This window comes from Octodon degus, unplaced genomic scaffold (assembly GCF_000260255.1).
Source record: "Octodon degus isolate 3935 unplaced genomic scaffold, OctDeg1.0 scaffold00075, whole genome shotgun sequence".
NCBI lineage: Eukaryota > Metazoa > Chordata > Mammalia > Rodentia > Octodontidae > Octodon > Octodon degus.
This window is the reverse complement of record NW_004524651.1, coordinates 6,647,392-6,672,343: the sequence shown is the minus strand read 5'-3', so window position 1 is coordinate 6,672,343 and position 24,952 is coordinate 6,647,392. Positions and strand designations below refer to the sequence as shown.

Sequence of the window (24,952 nt, the reverse complement as noted above, 5' to 3'; positions counted from 1 at the left end):
AACCAAAGACCTCATGGAGCTGTGTTCCTAGGTTGCTTGATTCTTTTTTTTTTTTTTTTTTTTTTAGTACAGGGTCTCACTACATAGATGGACTCATAGTGACCCTCCTGTTTTCAGCCTCCCAAGCGCTGGGATTACAGATGTGCCAATCATGGTCTCAGTGCACCCCAGAAGCGGGGCAGGCACGGCTTGTGGTGCTGGAGATTGAACCCTGGTCCTTGTGCTCCAGAAGCTTCACACTGAGCTACATCCTCAGGCCTTTTCATATGTTTTTATTTAGATACAGGGTCTTGCAAAACCCCTAAATTGCCCTAGCTGGGCTCAAACTTAAGATCCTCCTGCCTCAGCCTCCCCGTGTGCTGGGGTTACAGGTGTGTGCCACCACACTGGGCTCCTTGTCATCTTTTTAAATAGAGTTGATTCTTGGCTTTGTTGCCTTGTGGTCAATTACACACAAATCTTGGGAGTGTCTTGAGATTTGCTCTGTGGCTCATCAGAGCTCGGGGTAGGCCCTCGAGGTCTTTTGTCCTCACTCTATTCTTTGCTTCTAGGTTCCATCTTTATCGAGTCTTCAGGCTACAAAAACTGAGGTTCACATTCATCCCATTCATCAAATTCTAACCTGAGCTCTGGGCTGCCTGGGCCTGTCTCTTGCTGCCCTCAACCTCTTGCCAGTTTCTGCACATCTGTCAGAATAGTTTTTAGTATTTTGCCCCGAATTGTTGTCACGCTCTCCTGAGGAGGCCAGGACCGCCTGAGAACACCACTTGACACAGAAGCCTGCACCTCCTTCTCCTCGTGCCTCTGCTGAGCACCTGTTGAGTGCTGCGGCTCTGACCTGCACACAGGGCCTACAAGCAGGGGGAAGGGCAAAGCTGGCCAGGCCGGGCTGCGAGGAACCGAGAGAGGGCTTGGGAACTACAGGCAAACATGGGTCTGGGCAGGAGCCCACCTCCACGTGGAGCGTGAAAACCTCAGCTCTTAGACAGGAGGATTCACAAAGGGGAGGAAGGGAGGGAGGCTTGGAGGGGGTGGAGACAGTGGCTGGTGGTGTCTCGGTCACTTGCCTCCTTGCTGGGACGCAGCACCCGCTCCTCAACTGGAGGACATGCGGTCAGTTTTGCCTTCCACTTTAGAAGTTTCAGGCCTTGCCTGGTCAGTGGCAGAGCCCACGTGGTGGAAGGCTCTGGTGCAGAAGGACTGTTCCCCTCTCCGCAGCCAGGAAGCAGAGCATAAAGGCAGGAGCAGAAACCCTTCCAAGTTAGGCCTGAGTGTGGTTGGGCAAGGCTCCGGGGGGAGAGGTCCAAAGGCCAGGAGCACTGTGGAGGGGATTTCAGATGAGCTCCCTTCCACTCCAGACACGGACTTCATCACAGAGTGCATGGGGTGCTCTGGGAGTCACGGGGTGCTCTAGAAATCGTGGCGTGCTCTAGGAGTTGCGGGGTACTCTGGAGGTTCTGCGGTCCAGGTCACTGCAGATTGGCATCGCGTGGAGGTTGTACAGTCTGGACTGAGGATCCATGCAAACTCTGAAAATTCCTTCTTATCTTGATGTTCTCAGGCTTGAAGGGTGTTGAGATAGACTATGTAAACTCAGTGAATAACCCTTCTTTTGCCAACTTTTCCTTAATGATTAACGTTATGTGCTGAGCCAAGCACAGGTGTGCCCCAGAGTTTTAAGGTACTGCGGGAGAGCAACAGTCAAGTTTGTTTATCTCCTCTCTGCCTGTCTTTGTTTTATTTACCTCAATATATAGTCCAGCCTGGCCTTGAACGCACAGAGATCCTTCTGCCTCAGCCTCCTGAGTTCTGGGATGACCAGCCTGTGCCACCATGCCTGGCACATAGCAGCTTGGACGCTGGCAGGCAGTGCTAGTGTCAGGGTGAGGCTTCCCTGCTCTGAGGCCCACAGGGGTGGCAGAGGTGTTCCTGTCGCCCTCTGAGAAAAATTCTTGACTTTTCTGTAGTTCAGGCCAGTAACTTCCATATGGGGACAGGAAGGTTTGGCATCCGTTCTGGAGGGAGAGGAGTCTCACTCCAAGTTCTCATATACTGGATCTGAAAAGATGTCTACAAGTGAGCAAATGTTTTAGAAAGGCAGCAGAAAGAAGCCCCAGAGCCAAACGTCTTGCAGCAAGCTGTGTGAGCCTTTGGAACTCTCTTAAAGCTAAAGAGAAAAGGGACAGTGAGGACTGTGACTGATATTCCTCTTCTTCCCTCTGTACCTCCTCTTAAATGGTGGGAGAAAGCCAGGTGTGGCATACACGTGCAATCCCAGCCCTCTGGAGGCTGAGGCAGAAGGATCCCACGTTCGAGGCCCCTTTAGGCTAAACAATAATATCTTGTCTCAAACCAAAAAGGCAAAAACTTGGTGGTCTAAGTGCCTGTCTGAGAAGCACAGGGTCTCTAGTTCAATCCCTGGTACTGTGCGGTGCTGGCCCGGAAAATGGGCATGATGGTAAACTCTGTAATCCCTGCACTGGGGAGGCTGAGATAGGAAGATCACTATGAGTCTGAGTTGCTAGGGAGACCCTGTACCAAATAATTTTTTTTTTTTTTTTTTTTTTTTTTTTTTTTTTTTACCAGAGATTGAACTCAGGCCCTTCCACTTACTTGGCAGGCAAGTGCTTATTCTACTGAACTATTCCCTGGCCCAGTGTGAGGATTTTTCCCTGGCCACGTTCTGCTGGCTGGGGGCCCCAGGTGGACGCGGAAACTGAGACCAAGAGGACACTGTAGCCAGGCTGGCCCAGAGCTAGGACTGGGGGCAGGGAGGAAAGGAGGAAGCGAGCGAGGAAGGGATGGGAGACTGCCTCCTCAGGGTGGGCTACCAGGCCGGCCTGCAGGAACCAGGCACCCCTGTGGGAAGGCAGAGGTGAGGCTGCAGGACAGAGGACAGGGGGCCCAGGCCACAGGGATTGGGGTTAGGCCACCGGACCCCAAGGGACAGACTTGGCCATTTCCCCTTCCTCTAGCTGGAGCTCAACACTTCCTCTCTAATCCTGCTTCCCCATGGGGCCGAAGGCCTGGAAAGTGCAGCGCAAACGCGAGTCCTGCTCACCTTTCCCTTTTGGGACAAGACCTGACTGCGCAGCCCAAGCTGGTCATGAGCTCACTATGCAGCCCAGTCAGGCCTCAGCTTTGCAGTGATGCGCCTGCCTCAGCCTTCCGAGTGCTGGGTTACTGGCATGCGACACCACGGCCGGCTGAAGAAAAAGAAAATAGACTTTAAAAAGTGTGAATAGGGCATGAAGAAAGAGTTAAGGTGTGTTATGCATGTGCACTAACTCCTGCAGACGTACTAATAAAAATTAAAATGAAAAAATGAAAGAAAAGAGTGTTCAGCGATAGTATACAGTCCTGGCAATCCATTCTTAAAAATGTGTATTTTTTTATAAAAAGAGGTGGGTCATGGGATAAGTAAACGAGTGGCCTGTAAGCAAAAGGTTTCACAAGGTTCCGCAGCATTCGTGCTACAGGACTTTCTAACATTTTGATAACATTCATGCCCTAGACCTGCTTCCCACTTTATTTTTCTTGGTAAGGGCTCCAAGTCCTACGTGACTCCCTACAGGGTTGCCATGGAGACCCGAGTAAACTTTTCTCTAAGCCCTGCTTCCGCCGGCGCGAGCTGGAGAAGCAGTGCTCATGCTCGCTCAGGGGCCGGCGCTGGCCGGGCTCCCGCGCTGAAGGGGCGGGGGCGGGGCGCAGGTGGAGGGGCGGGCCTCGGAGCAGCGGGGATGGGGCGCGGTGAGGGAGGAGGCGGGGCTCGGAGCGGCGGGGGCGGGGCGCGGTGAGGGAGGAGGCGGGGCTCGGAGCGCCGGGGCGGGGCCGCCCGCAGTCACGTGCTCGGGCGGGGCCTGCGTGCCAGTCGCCTGCCGCCTGCCGGCCGCATCCATTCATGAGGGCCGCCCGGCTCGGCTTGGCTGCGGCCCGCGCGGCTCCTCGGCAGCGGCGACGGCGGGTCTCCGGTCCCGTGCGCGCCCCCGCCCGGCCTTCGGCGCCCTCTGCTCGTGGCCGCCTCGCCCGTCCGCCCGCGAGAGCCGGCGCGGGCCCTGAACTCAGCCCAGGTACGTCGCCGTCCGCGGTGGGTGAGGGGGCCGAGCGGGTTCCCGCGCGCCACGTAGACGCGGCCCGGCCGCTGCCCCTGCACCGGCTCGCAGCCCGAGCGTGTGAGGACGGTCGCGGGTTTCGGCGTCGCCCGCCCGGGGCGAGCGGGCGCGTGACCTGGCGGGGCGCCGTCCTCCGCGGGTCCCGAGGCCCGGGCGGGAGTGCGTAGTCTCCTTCCTCTCGCCCTGTCCTGCCGACCCTGCGGGGACCCCTCGTGGGCCAGAACCGGGTCAAGACCCAGTTTACTGGGGCCCCCCTGGGCGATGAAGCGGACCTCTTTGCAAATCGGGGCGACACTGCGGAGACATAATTATGCCAGGCGGCACCGGGAAGATCACACCAGATCTGGGAAAGTGCTGGAATCCGAGTACCTGGAAGGGCTCGGGAGCTAGGGCCCAGCTGCTGGGTTAATGTGGTTCATGCATTTTTAGGGTTTATTTCCAAAATTTTTTTGTTAATTAAAGACGAATCTCTCGCCTGGTGTCAGGCCAGGCCCCGCTTAAGTGTTTGCCCGGCAGCCCTGCTGCTGGGAAGCATTCATATCCCCTAAAACCCGGCCTGGACATTGTGGGGGCTGTTCACCCGCCTCCCGTGACCCACGGTGGACGCATTTGTGGTCTGCTGTCCTTCCCAGTGGCTTCGAGAACCGCCTGCCAGGTGCTGCCGCCAGGTGCAAGGGTGGAGACCTGATTCGGTCTCCTAGGCTGGTCCTTACAGCATCCTTGCTGTGCCCAAGGACGCCACCACTGGCCAGACCCAGCTAGAGGACGAGACACACCGCACACCTGTGATCCGAGCCCTCTGGGAGGCTGAGACAGGACAGCACGGGTTCAAGCCCAGCCCAGGCAACTTCACGACTGACAGACCAGGTTTGAAAACACAGAGGGCTGGGGGTGTAGCTCAGTGTATTGTGAGTGCAAGCCCTAGTACCCTGCACACCCGTGAATAAGGGTCTGGCCGGTTAAATATATGGTCGGTGGTGAATAGCAGGTCGAAGGAGCCAAAGGATGCCAGTGACGGATTCTGCATTCATTTTAGATGGCACAGTTAAGAATCCACAGAGAAGCATTATGCGTAAGAGGATCTGGAAATGGGAGCATTTGAAAACCCTTGAACACTACAGTAAAGCACTGTTAAGAAGCACATAATAGGGTCAACTGGGCTTCGTTCCCTCTATTGCTGTGTTCCCTTGGCAGTCAAAGCCCTCCCCATGCCCCACATTGCTCCGCCTGCCACCCCCACTGCCAAGGGCCCAGAGTCCTGGAAGGTAGAGATCCTGCAGCAGTCCAGCCCAAGCCACATTGGTGGAGGTTGGTTAGATGGGACTGGGAGGTAGCAAGCAATTTGTCCCTCCTTCCCAGGAACCCAAAGTCAGTGGCACTTCATCTGAGTTCACTTTGTGGCCTGAAGGTTGGCCTTGAGCAGGTAACCCTGGCCATGCCATGCCACGCCACGGAGGTGGTCAAAGGTTAGATGAAGTGGGTGAGCAGGACATCAGACATTTTATTGAGTTTAGTTTAAATATTATTGTTCAGCGTCACTATAGCCTGGTCTGTGTCAACAGCTGTTTACGACACATATGAGAAAGTAACACAGAACTGGAACTTTCCTTCATTGGAGGCATGTTCCACAGCCTCCCTTGGTATTTAGCAACTCAAGGAGGGTTTTTTTAAGTCTGACTTAAATGTGTCTATCTTTAATTATTTTTTGTTTTGGCATTTTGAGATAGGCCTTGGTATGTAGTCCAAGCTGGCCTTGAACTTACTGTATAGCCCAGGCTGGCCTTGAACTCAAAGTGATCCTCCTGCCTCAGCCTCTTGAGTGCTGGGATTACAAACTTGTGCCACCTTGCCTTACTTGTCTATCTTTTAATCCTTTTTCTCTGACTCCAGGGGTTGTCACTGTGTGTGTGTTGACCTGTGCTGTCAGTTGGCAGACAGGGCTTTGGAACCTTTGATTTTCTGGTTTTAGCTCTAACTTCCTTCACTGCTAAGTAAGTCATTAAACTTCTGGCCAGAGCCTTCTGGACTATCATTTGCCTTCTTCAGGGTGAAACAGCTCACAAGTTGGTAGGCAGAGCATGTAGTTGGCAGAAGCCTGTGTAAATTATGTGTCATTGGAACTTGGAAGAGTCTGAAGATACTTAGTACGGGCTGGAGCAGTCATGTGACTACATCTTGGTCAGAAGGTATTTGAATGAAAAGTTCTCTTAGTGGTCTTGCTAGTAGTTAACTGGTTTCAGCCTCCCCACCCTCTGGGTCTGATGCATTGTTTCTAGGACAGCTCCTTGCCCATAGCAGATGCTTCGCTTGTGAGGTCCTGGAGTCTTCCTGACCACCCTGTGAGAGCAGGGAATGGCCTCACCCCTTCAGTCCAGGTGAAGTCACTGGAGTCACCAGGTGTCTGTGGCCACCTGTGTGGGTGGTCAGAATGCTGCTAATGCCTCCCCCACCTCTGCAGTTGTCACCTATGCCTGTGTAGCCTAAGTGTGGGCCAGGTGGCCTGTCACTCAACTGGGGGTTGAGGGAGGAGTGACCTTTCTGGGCTCAGATGAGACAAGAAACACTTTTCTCTAATTTGACTCAATTGCATGCAATGCTTTTAATACTGAGCATTGGTGATTTTTGTGTTTAGATTGGTGTGAAAATTGTTACTAAGGAGGGTAAAGTGAGAATTCCCCAGCTCCTTTCCTACCTTCATTTCATCTCTCTATCAAGCCAAGGTAGTTTATATAACCATTAGAATTGTAAGCAATTATTTAGGTTAAAGAGGTGATGGGAGACCATGTAAATGAATTAGGAAAGGTCGGGGTCAGGGGCTTCCAGAGCATGGCCTGGTAAACCCCATTTGGACTGTAGTGCCATTTTGCATAAGCTTTGAATTTAGAGCTCTCTTCAGTGCTTATATTTATTTGTAGTGTCATGTTTTCAGCATGAACTCTCCAGATTAGGTTTTTCTGTCCCTCTGGGGCCTGAGCACAGGTTGCAGAGAACAGGCCTTGATACATCCTCCCCGGCGGGTATACCAGCTCCATACAGTAGTTCAGAAAGCCTTTACTTCTGCATTTGATCCCGTGAAAAGAACCAAACAGTACCTTACATGCAACTCTGTTGTTGCCTTCATTTCATTTCATATCCTTGTTTTCCCTTTATGCCAGTTCCCTTACCTGAATTTTATTGTTAATAATTATGTATTTTTATGAACTGCCTCATTTTTTTTAACCAGGCAGCCTATAAAGAACATTTAAGCGGTAACTTACAAAGTTGAATTTTTTTTTTTTTAATTTTATTTATTTATGTGTGTGTGTGTGTGTGGCCAGCTCAGCCCACCAGGGGGCGGGGCTGGCTGGCATGTGGTGCTGGGGGATTGAACCATGGTCCCTGTGCTTTTTTGCTAAGCTTGTTCTAAGTAGGTGCTTTAGACCATTGAGCCATCTCACCAGCCCCACAAAGTCGAATTTATATTCAACTCTTAGCATGTTTTGTATCAAGAATCTACTGTGCTTTTTTTTTCACCTGGTTTAGCAAATCTTATCTTTTCATCTTATCTCAGTTCTCTCAATTCAGTTTTTCTCCCTCCATATTTAATCTTTTTCCCTCTTCTTGTACTTGCCTTGATGAACTGTGTCTCAGGGTCCCAGCCCTTTGCGCATGCTGCTGTTTCTTTGCTACGATCGCTGTGAAGTCAGTCTGGCTTTCCTGTAGCTGCCGATCAGTAGCAGGGTGAGTAACTGTTGTCACTGCAGGTTTTCTGACCCTCCACCTTGGGCAGAGACAGTTTGCCTCCCTCACTTTCTGTAAGTTCTGAGCTAAGGGGAGAAAGAGAGGTTGACAGCACACTGGATGGAAGTTGAAGGAAGCTGGCCTTGCAGGCTTGGCAGCTCTACTTGAGAAAGATTTAGTTTTATGTTTCATTTTGAGGACAGGGTTGCTAAGTCACCCAGTGTGGGGAAGACTTCAAGGTCTTGCCTTCCAGACTATGGGATTATGAGTATGAAAGCATTTGAGAAGGGCAAGAAGGGTGTTTAATATGGGCACTTGTGCAGTAGTGTCACAGGAGAGAGGGTCCGTTGATGTAAGGTAGGGTGCCCAGAGCGGCTCCAGGGAGGAGCCCCCTGATGAAGAGACCTTTGCTTGCAGCTCACTGGAGCCTTTCTTGAGGTTGGGTGTGACCCTGGGAAGGGGTTAGACTGGCCACAGCATGCTCCAGAACAGCTTCCATCACAGTCGCCAGTGTGTCCTGCCACAGGGACCAGAATGCCAGCACCAGAGACTGTCTTGGATCCCATGAGAGGCTGACACTGACCCCCTAAGAAGGTCAAGGTCAGGCCGGAAGGACATGGGCTCCTCACTCTGTGGTGAGAAGCCCTTCTGGGCTGGATGTGAAAGGATTGGCATTTTGTCCAGCGGTCAGCTTGTACACACCCTGCTGCCTCATCCAGCAGAGGCAGTGTCTGCTTGCTTGCCCTAGCCACAAGCCTATGTGAGGACACCCCTGCGTCTGCCGGCTGCCACAGGCTACAGACACAGGGACCTCTGGGGCAGGTGTGAGCACCTCACAAATCCACCAGCCGTTTTCTCATGATCTGTGAGAAAACTATAACCCACAGAGTCCAAGACTGCAGATCCTGGAAAGAAACTGTTCACTCAAAAATACAGAGAAGGGCTGGTGAGATGGCTCAGTGGTCTAAAGCACCTACTTAGAACAAGCTAAGCAAATCAGAGGGACCGCGGTTCAATCCCCCAGCGCCAAATGCCAGCCAGCTCCGCCCCCTGGTGGGCTGATCTGGCCACACACACACACACAAATAAATTTTTAAAAAAATTATAAAAAAAAAAATACAGAGAAATTATTTGTTCTTTTTTATTTTATTTGTTCTTTTTCTTTTTCCTTCATTGGTTTTTCAGGGTTCAAGGTTCCCCCTAATACTTCCTTTCTTTTCCTTTCTCTTTTTACTTTATTTTACTTGTTTTTTTTCTTGTGCCCCCCCCCTTTACGTCAATCTAATTGCATCAATTTCCTTTTACCCCTTAAGAGAACCCCTTAGCTGACCTATCCTCCTTCTTGTCTTAACATTAGTAATTTCTATTTTATTCTTTTTTTTTTTTTGCGGAACCAGGGATTGAACTGAAGCCCTTGCGCTTGCCAGGGAAGCACTTATTCTATTGAGCCATCTCCCCGGCCCCTACATAAGTAATTTCTAAAATTTTGTTCTTGATTCTCCCATTCCACATCCCTGATCTTCACTCTGTAATCACTGAGCTTTATTAATCTTTAGATAGTGAGCTCTACTATTACTGTTGCATTCTTTCCTGTTGTTAGTGGAGGTATACTTGCTGCATTTATGTAACAAGTATATTTATTTATAGAACTAGATCTCTTTTCTATGACTAAGGACAGTGTAATACTGGTTTTAGGGTATGTTGATATCCAGTTGTCTTTGACATTAATATTATCATTGCTGATTTGTTTCTGTGGCTAAGGAGGCATCTTTGTTGCTATCAACTGTTTTTCTGTGTTTGCAGATATCTGGATTGCCTTTGTGTCTTTAACTATACTGATGCTTAGTCCCAGGGAACTGCCACAGAGGCAACTCTACTGCAGCCTCCATTCCTAAATTCATGGAGACATTTGGATCCTGAGATGGAGGCAGAGGCCTATGGTTAGCCACACCCAGAGGGCATCACTGGAAAACAGTCACCAACGAAAGAGCTCCTCATACTACCAGCAAAATCTTTCCACTATAATTAACCTGCAAAAACAAACAAAACAAGAATAGAAACATGGGAAAACAAGGGTACAGAATGCCTCCTCAAACTCCCAATTCCCTAAGAGCTGATCCATGGGACATCAAAGGGGAGCAGATTAAAAACCACACAGCTGAATTACCAGAAATGGTAAAAGAGGGCTGGCCAGATAGCTCAGCAGACTAAAGTGCCTGCTTAGGCAGAGCATAGCAGCCAGGGTTTGATCACTGGTGTGTTGTGCCGGCCCCACCTTAGGGGCGCACTGAGACTGCGATTGAGACTGGGTGTGGTGGTGCATGCCTCTAATCCAGCACCTGGGAGGCTGAAAACAGGAGGATTGCTACAAGTGTGATCTACATAGTGAAACCCTGAACACCCTGTAGACCTTATACCAAATACATTATAATAAAAGTATAAAAAAAGAAATGGTAGAAGGGGATAAAAAAATATCAATAAGTTGCTTGGCAAGAAAAAATAACAAAACATTTAATGGACATATAGACAAAACAATCAGCAAGTTCACAGAGAACACTAACAGAAAGCTCACAGAGCTAAATGAGATGATACAAAATATGAATGACCGCTTTAGCAAGATTTAGAGTGTGTGAAAAGGCACCAAACAGAAATAGGATTAAAACTTCTACTGAAATGTTTCGAATGTTAGGGTAAACCAAGGCACAGTGGAGACCACTGAGAGAGGCAGAGTGTAAGCAACATGCAAGGACTTTATTACAGACCGGGAATGACAGGGCCAAGGACAGAAAGACTACTGGCTCTGAACAAGAATGAGAGCATGTTTTGTAGGGGAGTTTAGGTAGAGGAGGGGGGCATTGGTGAAGGGAGTACCGAATTTGGGGTCTCTGCAAGGGGAGGTGACAGCGCAGTGTTGGGTGCTGGCAGGCACAGCATCTCTCGTGGTTTTCCATGGCATCAGCCCTCTGCAGGTTGAGCTCTGTGGGGCAGCTGCTGGCTTCCTGTTGAATGCCTTGCTCTTGCAGGTGTAAGTATAAATCTGCATGGGGAGTTTTTCTCCTAGCTGGGAGGGGGATGGAGGGATATCTAGTTCCAAAACCTGACAGTGGCCAGCAGGAGGACAGTGTCAAAACTCAAAGATAGTGCTGATATTGATGACCAATTATTCAGAGATTCCTTAAAAACAAGAAGACATAAATGATGGATCCAGCAGCTCTAAATGACTCCAAGACGACTAATGTACAATTGATTAGAACTCAGTTGAAAATCAGAAAACAGCACAAACATCATTACAGAAAAAAAAAAAAACAAAAAAACACCTGTTTCCAGAAACAATAGCAGAAAACTTTCCAAATCCAGGGCAAAATTAGCATAGAGAGAAGTGAAGCATATAGAACCACCCCCTCCACACCCCAAACAGCCATGATCAGACAAGAACCTGCCAAAATCTCAGAGGTCCAACACAGGAGCAGAATCAAGGTAAGCCCATTAGATGTACAGCAGACTTCTCAACATAAGCCTTAAGCCTGGGAGAGCTTTGAGTGAAGTGCTTCAAGCCTTAAAAGTAAACAGCTACCAACCCAGCCTGATGTATCCTGCAAAGCTATCTCTCAAATTTCTGCAACAAAGAGTACCTTAAGAAATTTGGGACCACTGAACCAGGATTCCTGGAAAGAGACAGTGAAGCTAGCAGTGCCAAAATGTTCAGTAGAAAGAATACATCAGGCAGGCTGAGCAGTTGAGCAGGAGGCGGGCAGCAACAGGAAAGTTATGTAATGACAGGAAGTAGCTTGAGCGTTGTCAGGGAGTTAAGCCTCCTTGAATAGAATGAGGAAGTTCGTTTTGTTTTGATTTTTTTTGTCATATTGGGAATTGAACCAGGGCCTTCCCTCTAAATGACATCCCACCCCTTTTTTGAGATAGGGTCTCAATTGCTCAAGCCAGGCTTGAATTTGTGTCCCCTGGTCAGTGTCCCAGAGTGCTGGCATTTAGGATACTGTCAGAGTTTGTGGTAGAGGGTGCTTGAATGAGTGCAGGCAAGGGAAGTGTCTTAGGGTTTCTGTGTTTATATTTTTAGTATAAGAATATGTTTAGTTGAAAGATTTTTTTATGCCAAAAATGTCATTTTTATGTGCTTGTTTAAAATTTCTTCTTGACCTGCATTTATCTTTAGTGTGTCAGTGTTAGCAACTTTTTGTACAGAGCTCAGATACTGCATGCGTTCATGAATTTGAGCCATCAATGGCTGAATGGCTTATTTGCTTAGGACTGCAGGAATTAGTCTTATCTTCGTACATTAATCCCTCGGTTTGCAGGTGCTTCTGTTCTCCATCAGTTCATGAACAGAAGCATTGGGCAAAATTGTTATTGCTTCTGTTCGTGAATTTCACTTTGGGTGACGAACACAACTGTTACCGTCTTCCTCAGAATCATGGAATGACTTAAGTTCGTGAACCAAGGTGCCACTGTACCTGGAATGTGACTCCCAGAAAGACAAAGTTGACACTCAGAATTCTAGCTGGCACATTAATATCAAACAAGTACTGGAACAAAATTTTTACATCAAAGATGTATGGAGATCAAATTTGAAGCTTCAAAGCAGTTGGGTACCAAGGGGCCAAGATCACATTCTGAGATTCTAGGAGTTAGGGCTTCAGTTGCCATTCTCGGGAGGAGAACTAACTCACCCATAGAGCGTGTTCCAGTGGTTTCTGGCTTTAGCAGAATATCTCGTGATAGTAATATTTTTCTTCATATCTTGTGTTTATTAATCCATATTGGTTATATAGGATAAGGGGTTTTATTTCAGTAGGCTCATGCACTCCAGCATATAACATACTGTCATTATTTTTACCCCATACCCTCTGCCCTCCCCCTTGTTTTCATTTCTTTTTGGGGCTTCCTTGCATATAACATATTCTGTTTGTATCTATCCTCCGCATTACCCACCTTTACACTCCACATTCCTTTCCTCTTGTTTAACAGTCTCCCTTCTTCATTTGTGGCTTTTTTTGTGGGGGGGCAGACCCGGGGATAGAACTCAGGCCCTTGTGCTTGCCAGGCAAGTGCTTATTCTACTGAGCCATGTCCCTAGCCCCTTTGGCATCTTTTTAAAAGGTGCTTTTAGTCCTATTAGTTTTCCTGCAGATCAGAAAAAAACCTTCAGGAAATAATTTTTAAATTACAGCTGGAGATTTCTGTTCAGACATGTATGACTGCAAAAATTTCTGCGGGCTCCCATGTGTAATAACTTAGCCCCTGTGGCATCTCACTTTTATTCCCGCTTATTTTAGAAGTGATCGGAAGGTTGGTGGAAGGGCTGCAGAGTGGAGAGAGCAAGGCGTGTGGGGTCACAGTGCTGTCCGCCGAGCTAATGCTTCCTGCCCGCTCTCAGTTGTGATCTTCCTGACATTTCCCTGCCATACATTTCCCCATTTTGAGCTCTCTGGTACCTTTACCTGCTCTCTGTCCGCTCTGGCAGCATCGTCCTGTTATACTGGGCTGTAGTTTCTCTCTTTGCTCAGCATGTAAGCATCTCAAGGACCAGTGCCCATGGGCCAGCTGGGTTCCTGCTGCAACCCTTCTCTGGGGTTGTCCATGTCCAGGTTGAGCTTGGTGACGTGCTCCATCTTGGCTCGCAGTACTGTTTGGGGAGCTGCACGGATTGAGGCTATAGCCCACCTGGCAGCAGAGGTGCAGGTGCTGTGGCACTGGCTCCACGGCCTCTCATTCTGCCCATCAGGATGAGGATGGCTCTGGGTAGAGCCTGGCAGCCCCTCCCACATTTGTGAATATTCTCCTGGGGTCACTGTAGACATCAGGCAGGGAGCAGAGCTGGCTCTTGCCAGGCCTCACATTATCCCATCTTTCGGGACAGTGCAGGCTGCATCCTGGGATAGGGATGCCCGAGCTGGGCACAGATCCACACCTCAGCCACATGATCACCTGGTTAATCTGTGCAGGTCACTTTATCAGCGATGGCTGCACCCAGTGATGGCTTTCATTTGGGAAGTAGTTGGAAACTCCTCCTTTTCACACTGCTCTCAGAGCCTTACAAGTACAGTATCCTTCATGCTCTGTGGTGGAAAATTTCTGCCCTCCACAATGGAGTAGGTGTTTGAAATAACAAAAAGCCCTTCCAAGCAGTATCCGATGAGACATGATGTGAAAGAGAGGTGAGTTATTTCTCTGTTTGGATTTTATGAGTTGTGATCATAGAAGGATAGCCCCTGTACTTTTTATTTTTTTTTTTATTTTATTTTATTTTTTTATTTTTTTTTAAACATTTATTTATTTATTTGTGTGTGTGTGTGTGTGTGTGTGTGTGTGTGTGTGGCCAGCTCAGCCCACCAGGGGGCGGGGCTGGCTGGCATGTGGTGCTGGGGGATCGAACCGCGGTCCCTGTGCTTTGCTAAGCTTGTTCTAAGTAGGTGCTTTAGACCACTGAGCCATCTCGCCAGCCCGCCCCTGTACTTTTTAAAAATTTTAATTTATTTATGTTTTTATTTTTACTGATACAGGGTCTTGCTACGCAGTTCAGACTCATAGTGATACCATTGTCTCAGCCTCCCCAGCACTGGGATACAGGCCTGAGCCACCACACCCATTTCCAGGGCCAGCACTGCATGCAGTACTGGGGATCGAACTCAGGATCTTGTGCTTGCGAGGCAGGTACTTAGACCAGCAAGCTATCTCCCCAGCCTACCTCAGCATTTATGATAGCTGTTAAGAAGGAGGGCTGGGCAGTAGTGTGTCAGTGGAGTGGGTGTCTGTGATACTCAGAAGCAGTGGATTCCCATTGTGTAGGACTCGGCAGGCAGCGAGTGGTGACCAGGCTCCTGCCACATGACATGGAAAGGGCAGCTGGGGCACAGACCTCAAACATGGGTAATTGGGGCTCCCGTCCACACACACCTTGGGTTCTTCTCATCCATTTAAGTTGAATTTGTCCACCGTGGCCAACACGATGTACAGAGAGACTTGAAGAGTGGATTTGGTTAGAGCACAGGTCAGGGAGCTGTTCGCGAGGTGTTGGGGACTGCTGCGGTCACTGACCTGCCTCTGTGAGGCAGCCTGCCAAGGGTTGGGGAGTTCGTGGAGCAGAAACCAAGGCAATGGAGTGCTAGTGTGTGTCTCCAGCTGATACTGGTGGGGCCCTGCAGGCCAGGCAGGCACAGGATGGTGTTCCAGTGGTGGTATCGCTGCCAGGCAGTTCCCCCGGGTACCCTCGGAGGTGACAGCTTCAGGGAAGGCTATGGCGGTGGGAGGCAGGGTGCTGCTATGGAGATCCCTAGTCAGGCACAGCCCTTTGCCTGACCCTATGCCTGCCCACCTTACTGTAGCCCCATGCCCTCCCGGGTGTCTTGCTGTGCAGAAGTTGGCCACAGGTAAAGGAGCAGGGTGGGCACTTGCTGCTTTCATGCATGCGCCTCGAGATCTGGGAAGTGGGGAAACTGCAGATTTATATATGGAGAGCTTCTTCCAGGCAGGAGCTGGTTGTCAGGCCTTGGTGGGTACTGGGCAAAGATTGGTAGGCTGTGTGCTTTATTTCCACAGCAGCATCTTGTGAGCAGTAGGAGTGCACATGTCGAAGGCCACGGCACATGTACGCTCTGGCTGGAGATGACTGATCAGCTCCACTCTCTATGCTCTCTTCTTGCAGGTAGCAGTTTGGGTTAGAATCAGGCCCTTTCTCCAGGCTCACTCTGCAGTGAGGGCTTCTAGCAGACCTTCCAGTGCGGACCTGTATGGCTGTGATGTGCACACAGTGGTTCCCAGAACTAAGCTGAGAAGTGAGCATGGCGCAGACAACCATGGGACCATCCTCCAAGCCTGCACTAGTACTTAGCAGTATGGCTTAGGAATTAGAGTTGATCAGAGTGCATTTGTTTTGATACAGTGTGATTGTTTTGACTAAAGAAGCTCTGGTGTACTTAAGATACCCAAAATGAAATTTATACTTTTGTTAATGAATCATTGCTGCAGGATCATCACAGCCGTGGTGAAAACTAGGTAGATTTAGTAGAAAGCAGTGTTCAGGAAACTAGTTTTCATCCTGTCAGATTATTTTATTTAGAGGAGTACTTGGAGATAATGCACAGAACTAGGGATTGGTCCCCAGGCCCTTGCACAGAGCTATATCCATAGCCCTATTCCATTAATTAATTTCATAATCTTGAGACAAGGTCTCCCGAAGTTCCCAAGCGGGATTGAACTTGTGATCCTCCTGCCTCAGTCTTCCAGAGTGCTGGGATCCACCTGCCCCAAGTACCCCAGACCACTCCAGAAAACAGATTGGTTTTTAGATGAGGAAATTGAAGTCTGTGATATTTAGTAATTTGCGCAATTGATATAACAAGTTAGCGATGGTGTAAGAATAAAAGATCATATTTCTAGCCAAGAATTACTACACTATTTTCAATTCTTGGTCATATTGGCATTAAGATTTCAATGAATATTTCACTGCATAATTGTCGTTTTGATAAAATGTTAATATGGAACTTGTAACCAATTTCACGTGTGATTTTAACTTTAGTGGCATTATTTTTAAACTGTGTTGCAAACATCACTACTGATTCCAGAACTTTTTCTTGACCCCCATCAGAAACTGTTGTAATGAGGCAATAATTCCCTGTTCACAGAACCATCTCCTGGTAACCTGTAACCTGCTTTTCTTCGTCTTGCTTCTCTTTCCTGGAGGTGGAGTCTTGCTTTCTTGCCCAGGTCTGGAACCCTGGGCTCAGAGACCCTGCCTCAGTCACCCCAGTGGCAGCCAGCTGCAACTTTCTCTATATGAATTTGCTTGTCCTAGATGTCCTGAGAGTAGAGCCATTTGTTGTTTCTGGCTTATGCCATTGAACATGTTTTAAGGCTCAGCCATGCTGCATGCGATGGGACCCATGCTCTCAGGCCCAGTACTCCATCTGGGAACGCCCTGCATCTTGCTGTCCACCTGTTGCTGGTGACCTTTGTGTGCCCCCTTTGGGCGCTCTTGAGCAGCACTGCTGCCAGCACAGCTGTACATGCATCTTTTTGAGGCTCTGCGCTGTTTTGTGTCTAGATGTCCTCCAAGCTTCCTGCGGTCATGGGGTGGGCTTCTAGAGTTTGTGATTGATGCATGGAACAGTGCTAGGTGTGAGTGCGCACCTGCCCTGGCAAGATAACCTGCATACAGCATAAAGGAGGAAAAAGAGGCTTGCTCTCTTGCTCCGCCCCTTTTGCTCCTGCTGTCATCCGAGGCCGTGAATCATTGCCCCTATAGCCTGTGCCACTATGCCTCAGAGCTGGCCGGTTATGGACTGAAATAATTTCTTAATTTTCAGTGCCTGGTATTTTGTCTCAGCAACAAGAGAAAATTAACCAAGACCCCTGTTCTTTTGTATAACTGCCTAGGGGAGGAAGTGCTGGATTATATGGCATGGCACCTCTATGTTCTGCTTTCTGAGAACCCTTCAGCCCACTTTCCACAGTGTGGCACCATTTACATTCCCACTAACTGCTCCAAGATTTCACTTGCCACGTTTTTGCCTGTACTGCTTTTTACTTGTTCTTTTAATTGTAGCCATCCTAACAGTTGTGAAGTACTATCTCACTTGGTTTGGATTGGCATTTCTCAGATGATTAATAGTGTTGAGTGTCTTTTTTAATTTCTTGCCCATTTGTATTTCTTCTTTGAAAAGACATTTATTCAAAACCCTACCCATATTTTAAGGGCTTTGTTTTCCTGAATTGCAGTTCTTTATATGTTTCAGGTAGTAAACTCTTGCCAAATATATGGCTTGCAGATAATTTTGCATTCTACAAACTGCCTTTTTCTTTGATGCAAAAAAGTTTTAAATTTTATTTTTTAATTAAGTTTGTTGGTACATTTTAGCTATATTTAATGATCACATTCATCATAGAGAAGTTTTACTAAAGTTTTAAATTTTAGTGGCATCCAGCTTGTCTGCTTTTCCCACTCATGTTCTTGGTGTCATATCCAAGAATCATTTGCAAAACCCAAGGTCATGAGGATCACCCCATGTTTTCTTCTAAGAGCTCTCACATTTAGATTATTGATCACTTTGATTTCTATACATGGTTTATGTATCTGGTCTGCCCTGTCAAGACAGTGAGTGCGGCAGCACTGTTGATTATGAAAATAATAATCCCAGCTATTCAGGTGGTGTTTTTAAAAGTGCACTGGTCAAGAGCAAGCTGTGGAGTAAACATCAACAAAAGAGCGACGAGTAGGGCCCCAGAGTCAGTCAGACCTCGGTTTGCATCACGGATTCTCTGTGTGGCGGCCACAGATACCAGGTGTATCTGCCCCAGCAGCCATGTGGCCAGGGTAGTGTCTGCATCCTGCCTGCATTCTCCTGGTCCTCGAGAACTTATTATTTGTGCAGACTTTACCCACACTAGAATTACATTCTGTTCCAAGGAACCACGTGTTTGGAAGGTCACCACTGAATGCCTGGCTTCCACAAGCACAGAAGTGGAGTTGGCACTGCCCAGCCTTTCATCTCCATAGAGGGGAGTAGGCAGCAAGGAGAGGCCCAGCTAATTATCAGTGTTTTAAAATACAAATTTAAGTAATTGTTGGGAAGAGGTGAAAGAAGTCAGAAACCCAGATGCAGCAGCCATCACCCATGTTTCAAGTGATCAGAGACACGGAGTAGGCAGAGCCCACGGGCACCGGCAGAAGTGTGGGCAAGCTGGGTCCCTGCAGCAGCTGTCATGCAATTTGTGAGCGTTTCTGCCTCTGGTTTCTCTCTCAATTTGTTTCTTTTCTTTTTCTTTCTGCTTGAAAGGCATATACTAGCTTTATTAAAGGGCCATGTCACAGAATCAATATAAAAAAAAAACAAAAAATTCCATCAGTTTAATAATAATAAAAATCCCAAAATGGAAATGTGAGGAGGCAAGGGAAAAGACCCATAGGCCAGGGGAATGGGAGGACTGCTCATGGTACCAGGCCTGGCTGCAGGGACACGGTTGTTGCTGTTGCTACAAGGTCTGAGGGGCCGTGATTGTCCTGTGGGACCACCACTCTCCTGGGTCTGGCATTCATTTTCTGCAGCTCGCGTTCTCTTTTCTGATGCTTCGCCACTTTCCATGGCCAGATCCCGCCAGCTGGTTTCTGATGTGGAGGGTGAGGAGCCCCAGCTGTGCCCATCCTGTCCTCTGAAGGGTAGGTGGCCCTGTGTGTAGAGTTAATATAAGAGCACACAGTTTGTTTCTCGAGAGAGTAAAGCACCAAACTCCAGTTGCTGTTTTAAAATTTGACAGCAGTTGACTTGTTTTCCACAGGGTTTTTTGTTTTAAATGAAAGTGATGGAGCTGCAGCACAGACAGTTGACTGCTCATGTCCTTAGTCTGTTGCTCCTGTGTGTCACCTGCAGGCTGCTTGTTCAGAGGAGAGACAAGAGCCAGTTACAGAGAATAGTCACAGAGTTGGCAGGGCCGCTGGCCGCTCACCCCTGCAGAGCGGCCCAGGCTGCAGCAGCTCTGCCTGTGCAAGGCAGGCTTTCTACTGCTGTCAGCTGCATTTTGTTGGAAGTGTGGGCGAGAAATTGCCATACACTGGAATCCGCCTCCTCCTTGGGGTTTTTAGCTTGCTCTTTAGATAAATGTACCTCTCTGCTGCAGTGGGCCCAGCTCAGTGTTGTCTCTTATCTCGAAAGAGTGGGGGAAACATGAACGGGAACATCGGCGTCAGTAGGGTCTTGGTCCAGGCTCCCTAAGCCGGAGTGCAGCTAAGCCTTGCAGGTGTTGCAGTGCATTAACCCTTGAATTTGGAAGAAGAAAACTTTGACTAATCACTCTTTTTGTGTTAACACATAGACCTGTCAGGGTGGGGGACAAAATGTATGAATTTTGAAGATAAATGGAGAATCTTCCGTGAGGTTTGTGTCTTTTGACCTCAGGAGACCCGTTTTTCCTCTCTGTACCTGGAAGGAGCGTGTGCGCTTGGTCACGCACGCACAGATCGATGGGCTGTGCTCAGGTGTCCTGAGCATGTGTGTGTGCTGGCACCTGAGCGGGCCGTGCAGCCTCATCCGTGCAGCCTCATTGCAGCCTCATCCGGTACACAGTCCCTTTGGCTGTTTTCGTAGTTTGAAAAGGGAGTTACAGAAAGAAACAATGTGTTTTACTGGTAAGAGAACTGAATGGCTCTAAATTAAAAGAAAATTTGTTTCAAGTAGGCTGTGGTCCTTTTTCATGCAGGATCCCTTTGTCATGAAAATGTAGCAATGTCCCTAAGTTAATTCCTTCACTGTAGAATGCTTATAGTAGAGATCATGAGGCTTTGAAAATATTTTCACCACGATGTTCATTTGCTGTCTTTTTGAGACAGGGTCTTGCTCAGGCTAGCCTTCAGCTCAATTTTGTAGCCCAGGCTGACTTCAAACTCTCGATACTACTGCCTCAGCCTCTCGAGTGCTGGGATTATAGGCATGTGCCACCATGCCCGACTCTCACCATGATTTTTTTTAATTTTTTTAAAGTTTTTTTTTTTTTGTTTTTCAGAAGCGAGGATTGAACTCAGGCCCTTGCGCTTGCCAGGGAAGTGCTTATTCCACTGAGCCATCTCCCCGGCTCCACACCATGATTTTTTACTAATCATTCAAAACATTCTTTCATGCACCTTCATTGGTAATCCGGGTGGTGCTATTCCATGGTGTGACCACTAGGGAGAGCACAATTGTTTTGTGTTTCACAGTAAATGAAGACGGCTTGTGGCATAAAAATAGTTCTCTTGAACTAATTTAGCATAATTTCAAATAAGCACATTTTAAGTAATGAGATTTTAAGTCCTTACACGTTCTTAAAATTTTTTTAGCTTCATCTTATATGCTTCAGAGATTAGTAATGGGGAGAAAAAACATATATATATATATATATATATATAGCTGGAGAAATAGCTCAGTGGTCTAAAGCACCTGCTTAGGCAAGCTTAGGCAAAGCACAGGGACTGTGGTTTGATCCCCAACACCACATGCCGTGTTAGTTGTGCCCCCAGAGTGGGCTGAGCTAGCCACAAAAAAAAGATCATGTATATTTTTTGTATTGTTGTTTTGTTGTTGTTCAGTACCAGGAATCGAACTCAGGACCTCACTGCTTGCCAGGTAAGCACTTGTTCCACCAAGCCATCTCCCCAACCTGAGAAGTTATATATTTTACATAGTGTTATTATTGCTTGTAGAAGTCTGCTAATCCTAGCTAACTCTTTGGTCTTCTCTCTAAGCTAGACTAGTTTGAAAAGCTCATGACTTAGAACAGATAGCTTCCAAGTCCCCTTAAAAAAAAGAAAGAAAGAAAAATACTGAAGCTGCTTTATAAAGTAGAAGATTTTCCCAGTATTTAGCTAGCTACTTTCATTTTAACCTGTAGAGAAAGTTTGATGATACTTTTCTTTGAAGTTGTTTGTGGCTTCAACATTGCTTGACTGGAAAATGCCCTGCTCAGAGGGGGCTGGAGCCAGAACGCTGGGACCCTGGCTGGAGGGCAGCGCACTGCCTGGGTCAGCACTGGGAGGCTGTGCCTGGTGACATCAGCGAGCTTTACAAGATGAGCTCACCTCTCAGGGTCCAAGGTGCATGCTCCCCTGCAGGCACAGCCTTCTGTGAGTCACCATCCCAACAGTGACGCAACACCACCCTGGGCAGGAGGCCCCAGGCCACCTGGGGCCATCTCGTGTACCAGCCCTGTGCCTTGGGTCTCGTTCTCTCACTGGCTGGCCACCTCTTGTACCTGGCATGTCCTCCCAGGGTCTCAGCTGGGCAGTGTGAAAGAAGGAGCTGAGCAAGAAATTGGCCAGCCACATGCCACCTACTTGCCAGCCACATGCCACCTACTTGCCAGCCCTCCTTCCGGGCCTCCACGTGCGGGGAAGACAAGACTTGCCCTGCTTTCCCCTCGCTGCTGTCTGCGTGCACACATTCCAGGCATCTCCCCACTTCTTCCAGCACTCCATTTCTCCCTCTTCACCTCTGTGGGCTGCTGGTCTCGCCTCTTGTCCTGTGCACAACCTCCACCTCAGGTCATCAGGATGCTCACAGCAGGGCCTGCCCTGCACTGGCGGAGGATGCCGCAAAGGCTGCACAGCGGACAGGGCACAAGACAAGTTCTCCCACTTCTAAGTGGGATGAGTTAGCTTTTTACTCTGTCACCCGAAATTGTTTCATTATGTAATTTGGTGTTGTATTGGTGCATCAGACACTACCGTCTCTTATTTGGTTAGACATTTGGAATTTTATCTTTTTGTGAAATTCAGAGGTAGGAAAGGGCTCCCCTGTAGGCAGAGGAACAGAGTACCATTCCTCTTCAGGTGGAGACTGAAGACAGTAGAGCTCCTGTCTTCAGCCGTATGGTGACCCAGCCACCTTGTCCCTTCTTCTGGGCAGGAGGGCCTCAGTCCCTGGAGCAGCTCCACATAGTGGGAATGCAGTAGGAGTGCTGTTGGTCACATTTAAAAAATGAAAAAAAAATAGTGAAAAATTGTGATATCTTATTTAGTTCAGTATAAAAAAATTATCACTTAAAAAGTGTTGTATATAAAAATGTCTGAGATTATTTCACCTTTCTTTCATCCTAAATCTTCAAACCCAGAGGCTGTCTTCCGCCTAGAGCTCTGAGTAGTTGGTGCTGACCTCAGAGGTTCAGCATCACCTGTGGCTAATGACTGTTTGTAATGAACAGGAAGTCCTAGAAAATGACTTCAATAAAACAGATTTTAATTTAAAAATCGGAAACACCTTGTCTGTGTGTGTTGCATGTTTTAGGCTGTGAGAAGAATTAAGTTGAAGTCACTTTATGTTGACTGACTTAGAGCTTTTGAGAAACTCCTGGAACTGTTTGTAGTGTTGCACTGTCATACTCCCGGGGTCTGGTCAGTTTTGTTATTTACAGTGCCAAGCACCATAATCTCGCAGAATCATGAAAAAGACTGGGTCATGTCAGTATGATGAAGTAAAAATAGTCAGCAGTTGAGCTCTATACGGCAGTGTGACCCAGCTAGCTCCGGGAAGCCCCGGCACTCAGAAAAGCTAAGTAGATTGTGTCCTTTATAGGACGTGTGCAGGGGTGCTTTTCCACGTGAAAAGTTGTTTAATTCCTGAAAGTGAGGATGTGATTGTGTCAGGAAATAATCATTAACTCAGTCCCTGTCCCTGTGATGGAAGCTGCGTGGTTGTCGTGTGATGGGCAGGACCCAGCACCTATCAGTGTAAACAGCACCACGTCCCATGCCCTGCTTATCTCCCTGGAGAGCAGGGGCTGGGGCGCTCTGAGCAAATCTCATTGGTAAAGTTGTGTGTGCACTGGTTTTTATAGACCCATTTCCTTTCAGTTTAACTCTATCCCGGCAGACGCTGAGAGCAGTGTCAGCTGTCAGCAGAGCACTTTCTGTTGTGACAGCTCTTGGTCTTGGTGAGGAGATGCTTCACAAGTGGCTCCTACTCTAGAATGTTTTACTTAGAAGATGGCAGTGAAGACGAGAGTCCTGGCGGCCAGCACAAAGGCACTTACCATGGCAAGGCCCCCCCGGGTCTCCTGGTGAGTTCCGCCCCTGCCCTATCCCCTGTGCAGGTGTGTGCTCCTCAGGTATTGCTGTCGGCCCTGGCCCGTCCTGGATGGAGCGGCGCTGCGTGCATTGGCCAGCCTTCAGTGCTGGTTGCCGGCCTCCTTCGTGGCGCTATGATAGCTCTCTACCTTTCTTGGTATTTCACAAGTAATAACTTTCTGGCTAGAAGAAAAAATGAAGTTGCTTTGAACTAAAGATTTTCTTAGGTTTCAAAATAACGTATATAGGCAGCCCTGGCAGAGCATGCCTCCAATCCCAGCACTTGGGAGGCTGAGATAGGCACATCATTGCAAGTTCAAGGGCAGTCCAAGCTACATAGTGAGATCCTGTCTCTTAAAAATTTGTATTTGGCTTCATGTTGTCTTTGTGTTTCACTGTAGTAGTTGAGGTATAAAAATGATTCAGAAGTTGTATGGTGTTTATGGTCAGCCAGATTTTTTTGAAAGCTCAGCTACTATTTTGAAACTGATCTTTAATTTGGGTGTATGATAGAGTGCTTGAAGGTTGTTTCTTCTGTACTTGTATAAAATTTTTTTGTAAGTTTGAGATCAGTGTGGAGAAAAATACAAACTGTCTGAATTTTTTGTCTGGAGTTTCCTTTTAAAATGTGAAATAGCCAGCTGTGGGGGCACATACCTGTAATCGCAGCGCTCAGGAAGCTGAAGCAAAGGATCACCATAAGTTTGAGGGCAGCCTGGGCCAATGATGTATTTAAGGAAAGTCTGCACTATGCAGTGAGACACTATCTCAAAAAAAAAAAGTGAAATAAATTATTTCCTTAAAGATATTTAGAAAATTAAGGATGAATATTTCTACAAAAAGCAAACCAAAAATTGAGTGTTTCTCTATGAATGTTGGCAGTGCCTGGTGAACACTTGGCTGGGCTGAGTTCTAGTGGCACACAGATATTGTCTTCAGTGTTGTCCCCCCCCCACAACCCGGCCCCTTTGCTGTGGGGTCTTTTCACATGGCCCTGGGTGGGGCTGACAGGAGACATGTGTCTGTGCACAAGCTAGGGTGAGGGTCGCACTTGCTGCCCCACTCTCTGCCTAGGAGCCCGAGCGTGCTGTGGACCCAGCCACATAGGGAAAGGTAGGCATGGGGGGCCCAGCAGTGAGCTGTCTGGTGATTTCCAGGGGGAGGTCAAGGGCATTTACTGAGGCTGCACTTTATTAACAGCTTTTTTATATATTACTGCTCCCAGTCACCTCCCACCCCAAGAGAAATGTTAGTTTTCTGCACGGCCAGTGCTGAGGGGCTGGATGTCCTATCAGCCTTATCTGTGGCAGTGGTCAGAAGTCGGCTTTATTTCCTGGGGGCGAGGCTGCTGTGAACACTCTCGCACGTCACTTTCTTATGGCACATCTCTTGATGGTTTCACTTTCGCGAGGCTTTCTCTGTGGTGTGATATGTGGAATGTGTGCATCTCAGGAGGTAAAAGCCACAAGAAGACTTCTTCATTAAAAATGAGGGGCTTAGGGGCCATACCCCTTGTCCTGTCAGCTCTTTCTTGGGGAGCTGGGCACTTGGTTGATTCCATAAAGCTCAACATGAT

General features: G+C 48.0%; 1 protein-coding gene across 4 annotated transcripts in view; it reads left to right on the top strand.

Annotated features, from left to right (window-relative positions):
* Window positions 1-3,884: 3,884 nt before the first annotated feature.
* The window catches only part of Lpin2 (lipin 2), a 67,707-nt gene continuing 46,639 nt past the window's right edge, over window positions 3,885-24,952 (top strand). Inside the window, exons 1-2 of one of the 4 annotated variants that reach the window (XM_023720371.1) lie at window positions 4,009-4,070; window positions 18,935-19,002. Coding sequence is in view for 2 of the 4 variants with exons in the window: in XM_023720370.1 (XP_023576138.1) it covers window positions 23,280-23,369 (90 nt within the window). In the remaining 2 variants the exon portion in view is untranslated. Of the gene's footprint in view, window positions 4,071-18,934; window positions 19,003-23,100; window positions 23,370-24,952 lie in introns of those variants that run through there. The other 3 variants (XM_004635792.3, XM_023720370.1, XM_023720369.1) reach the window with 3 other exon arrangements.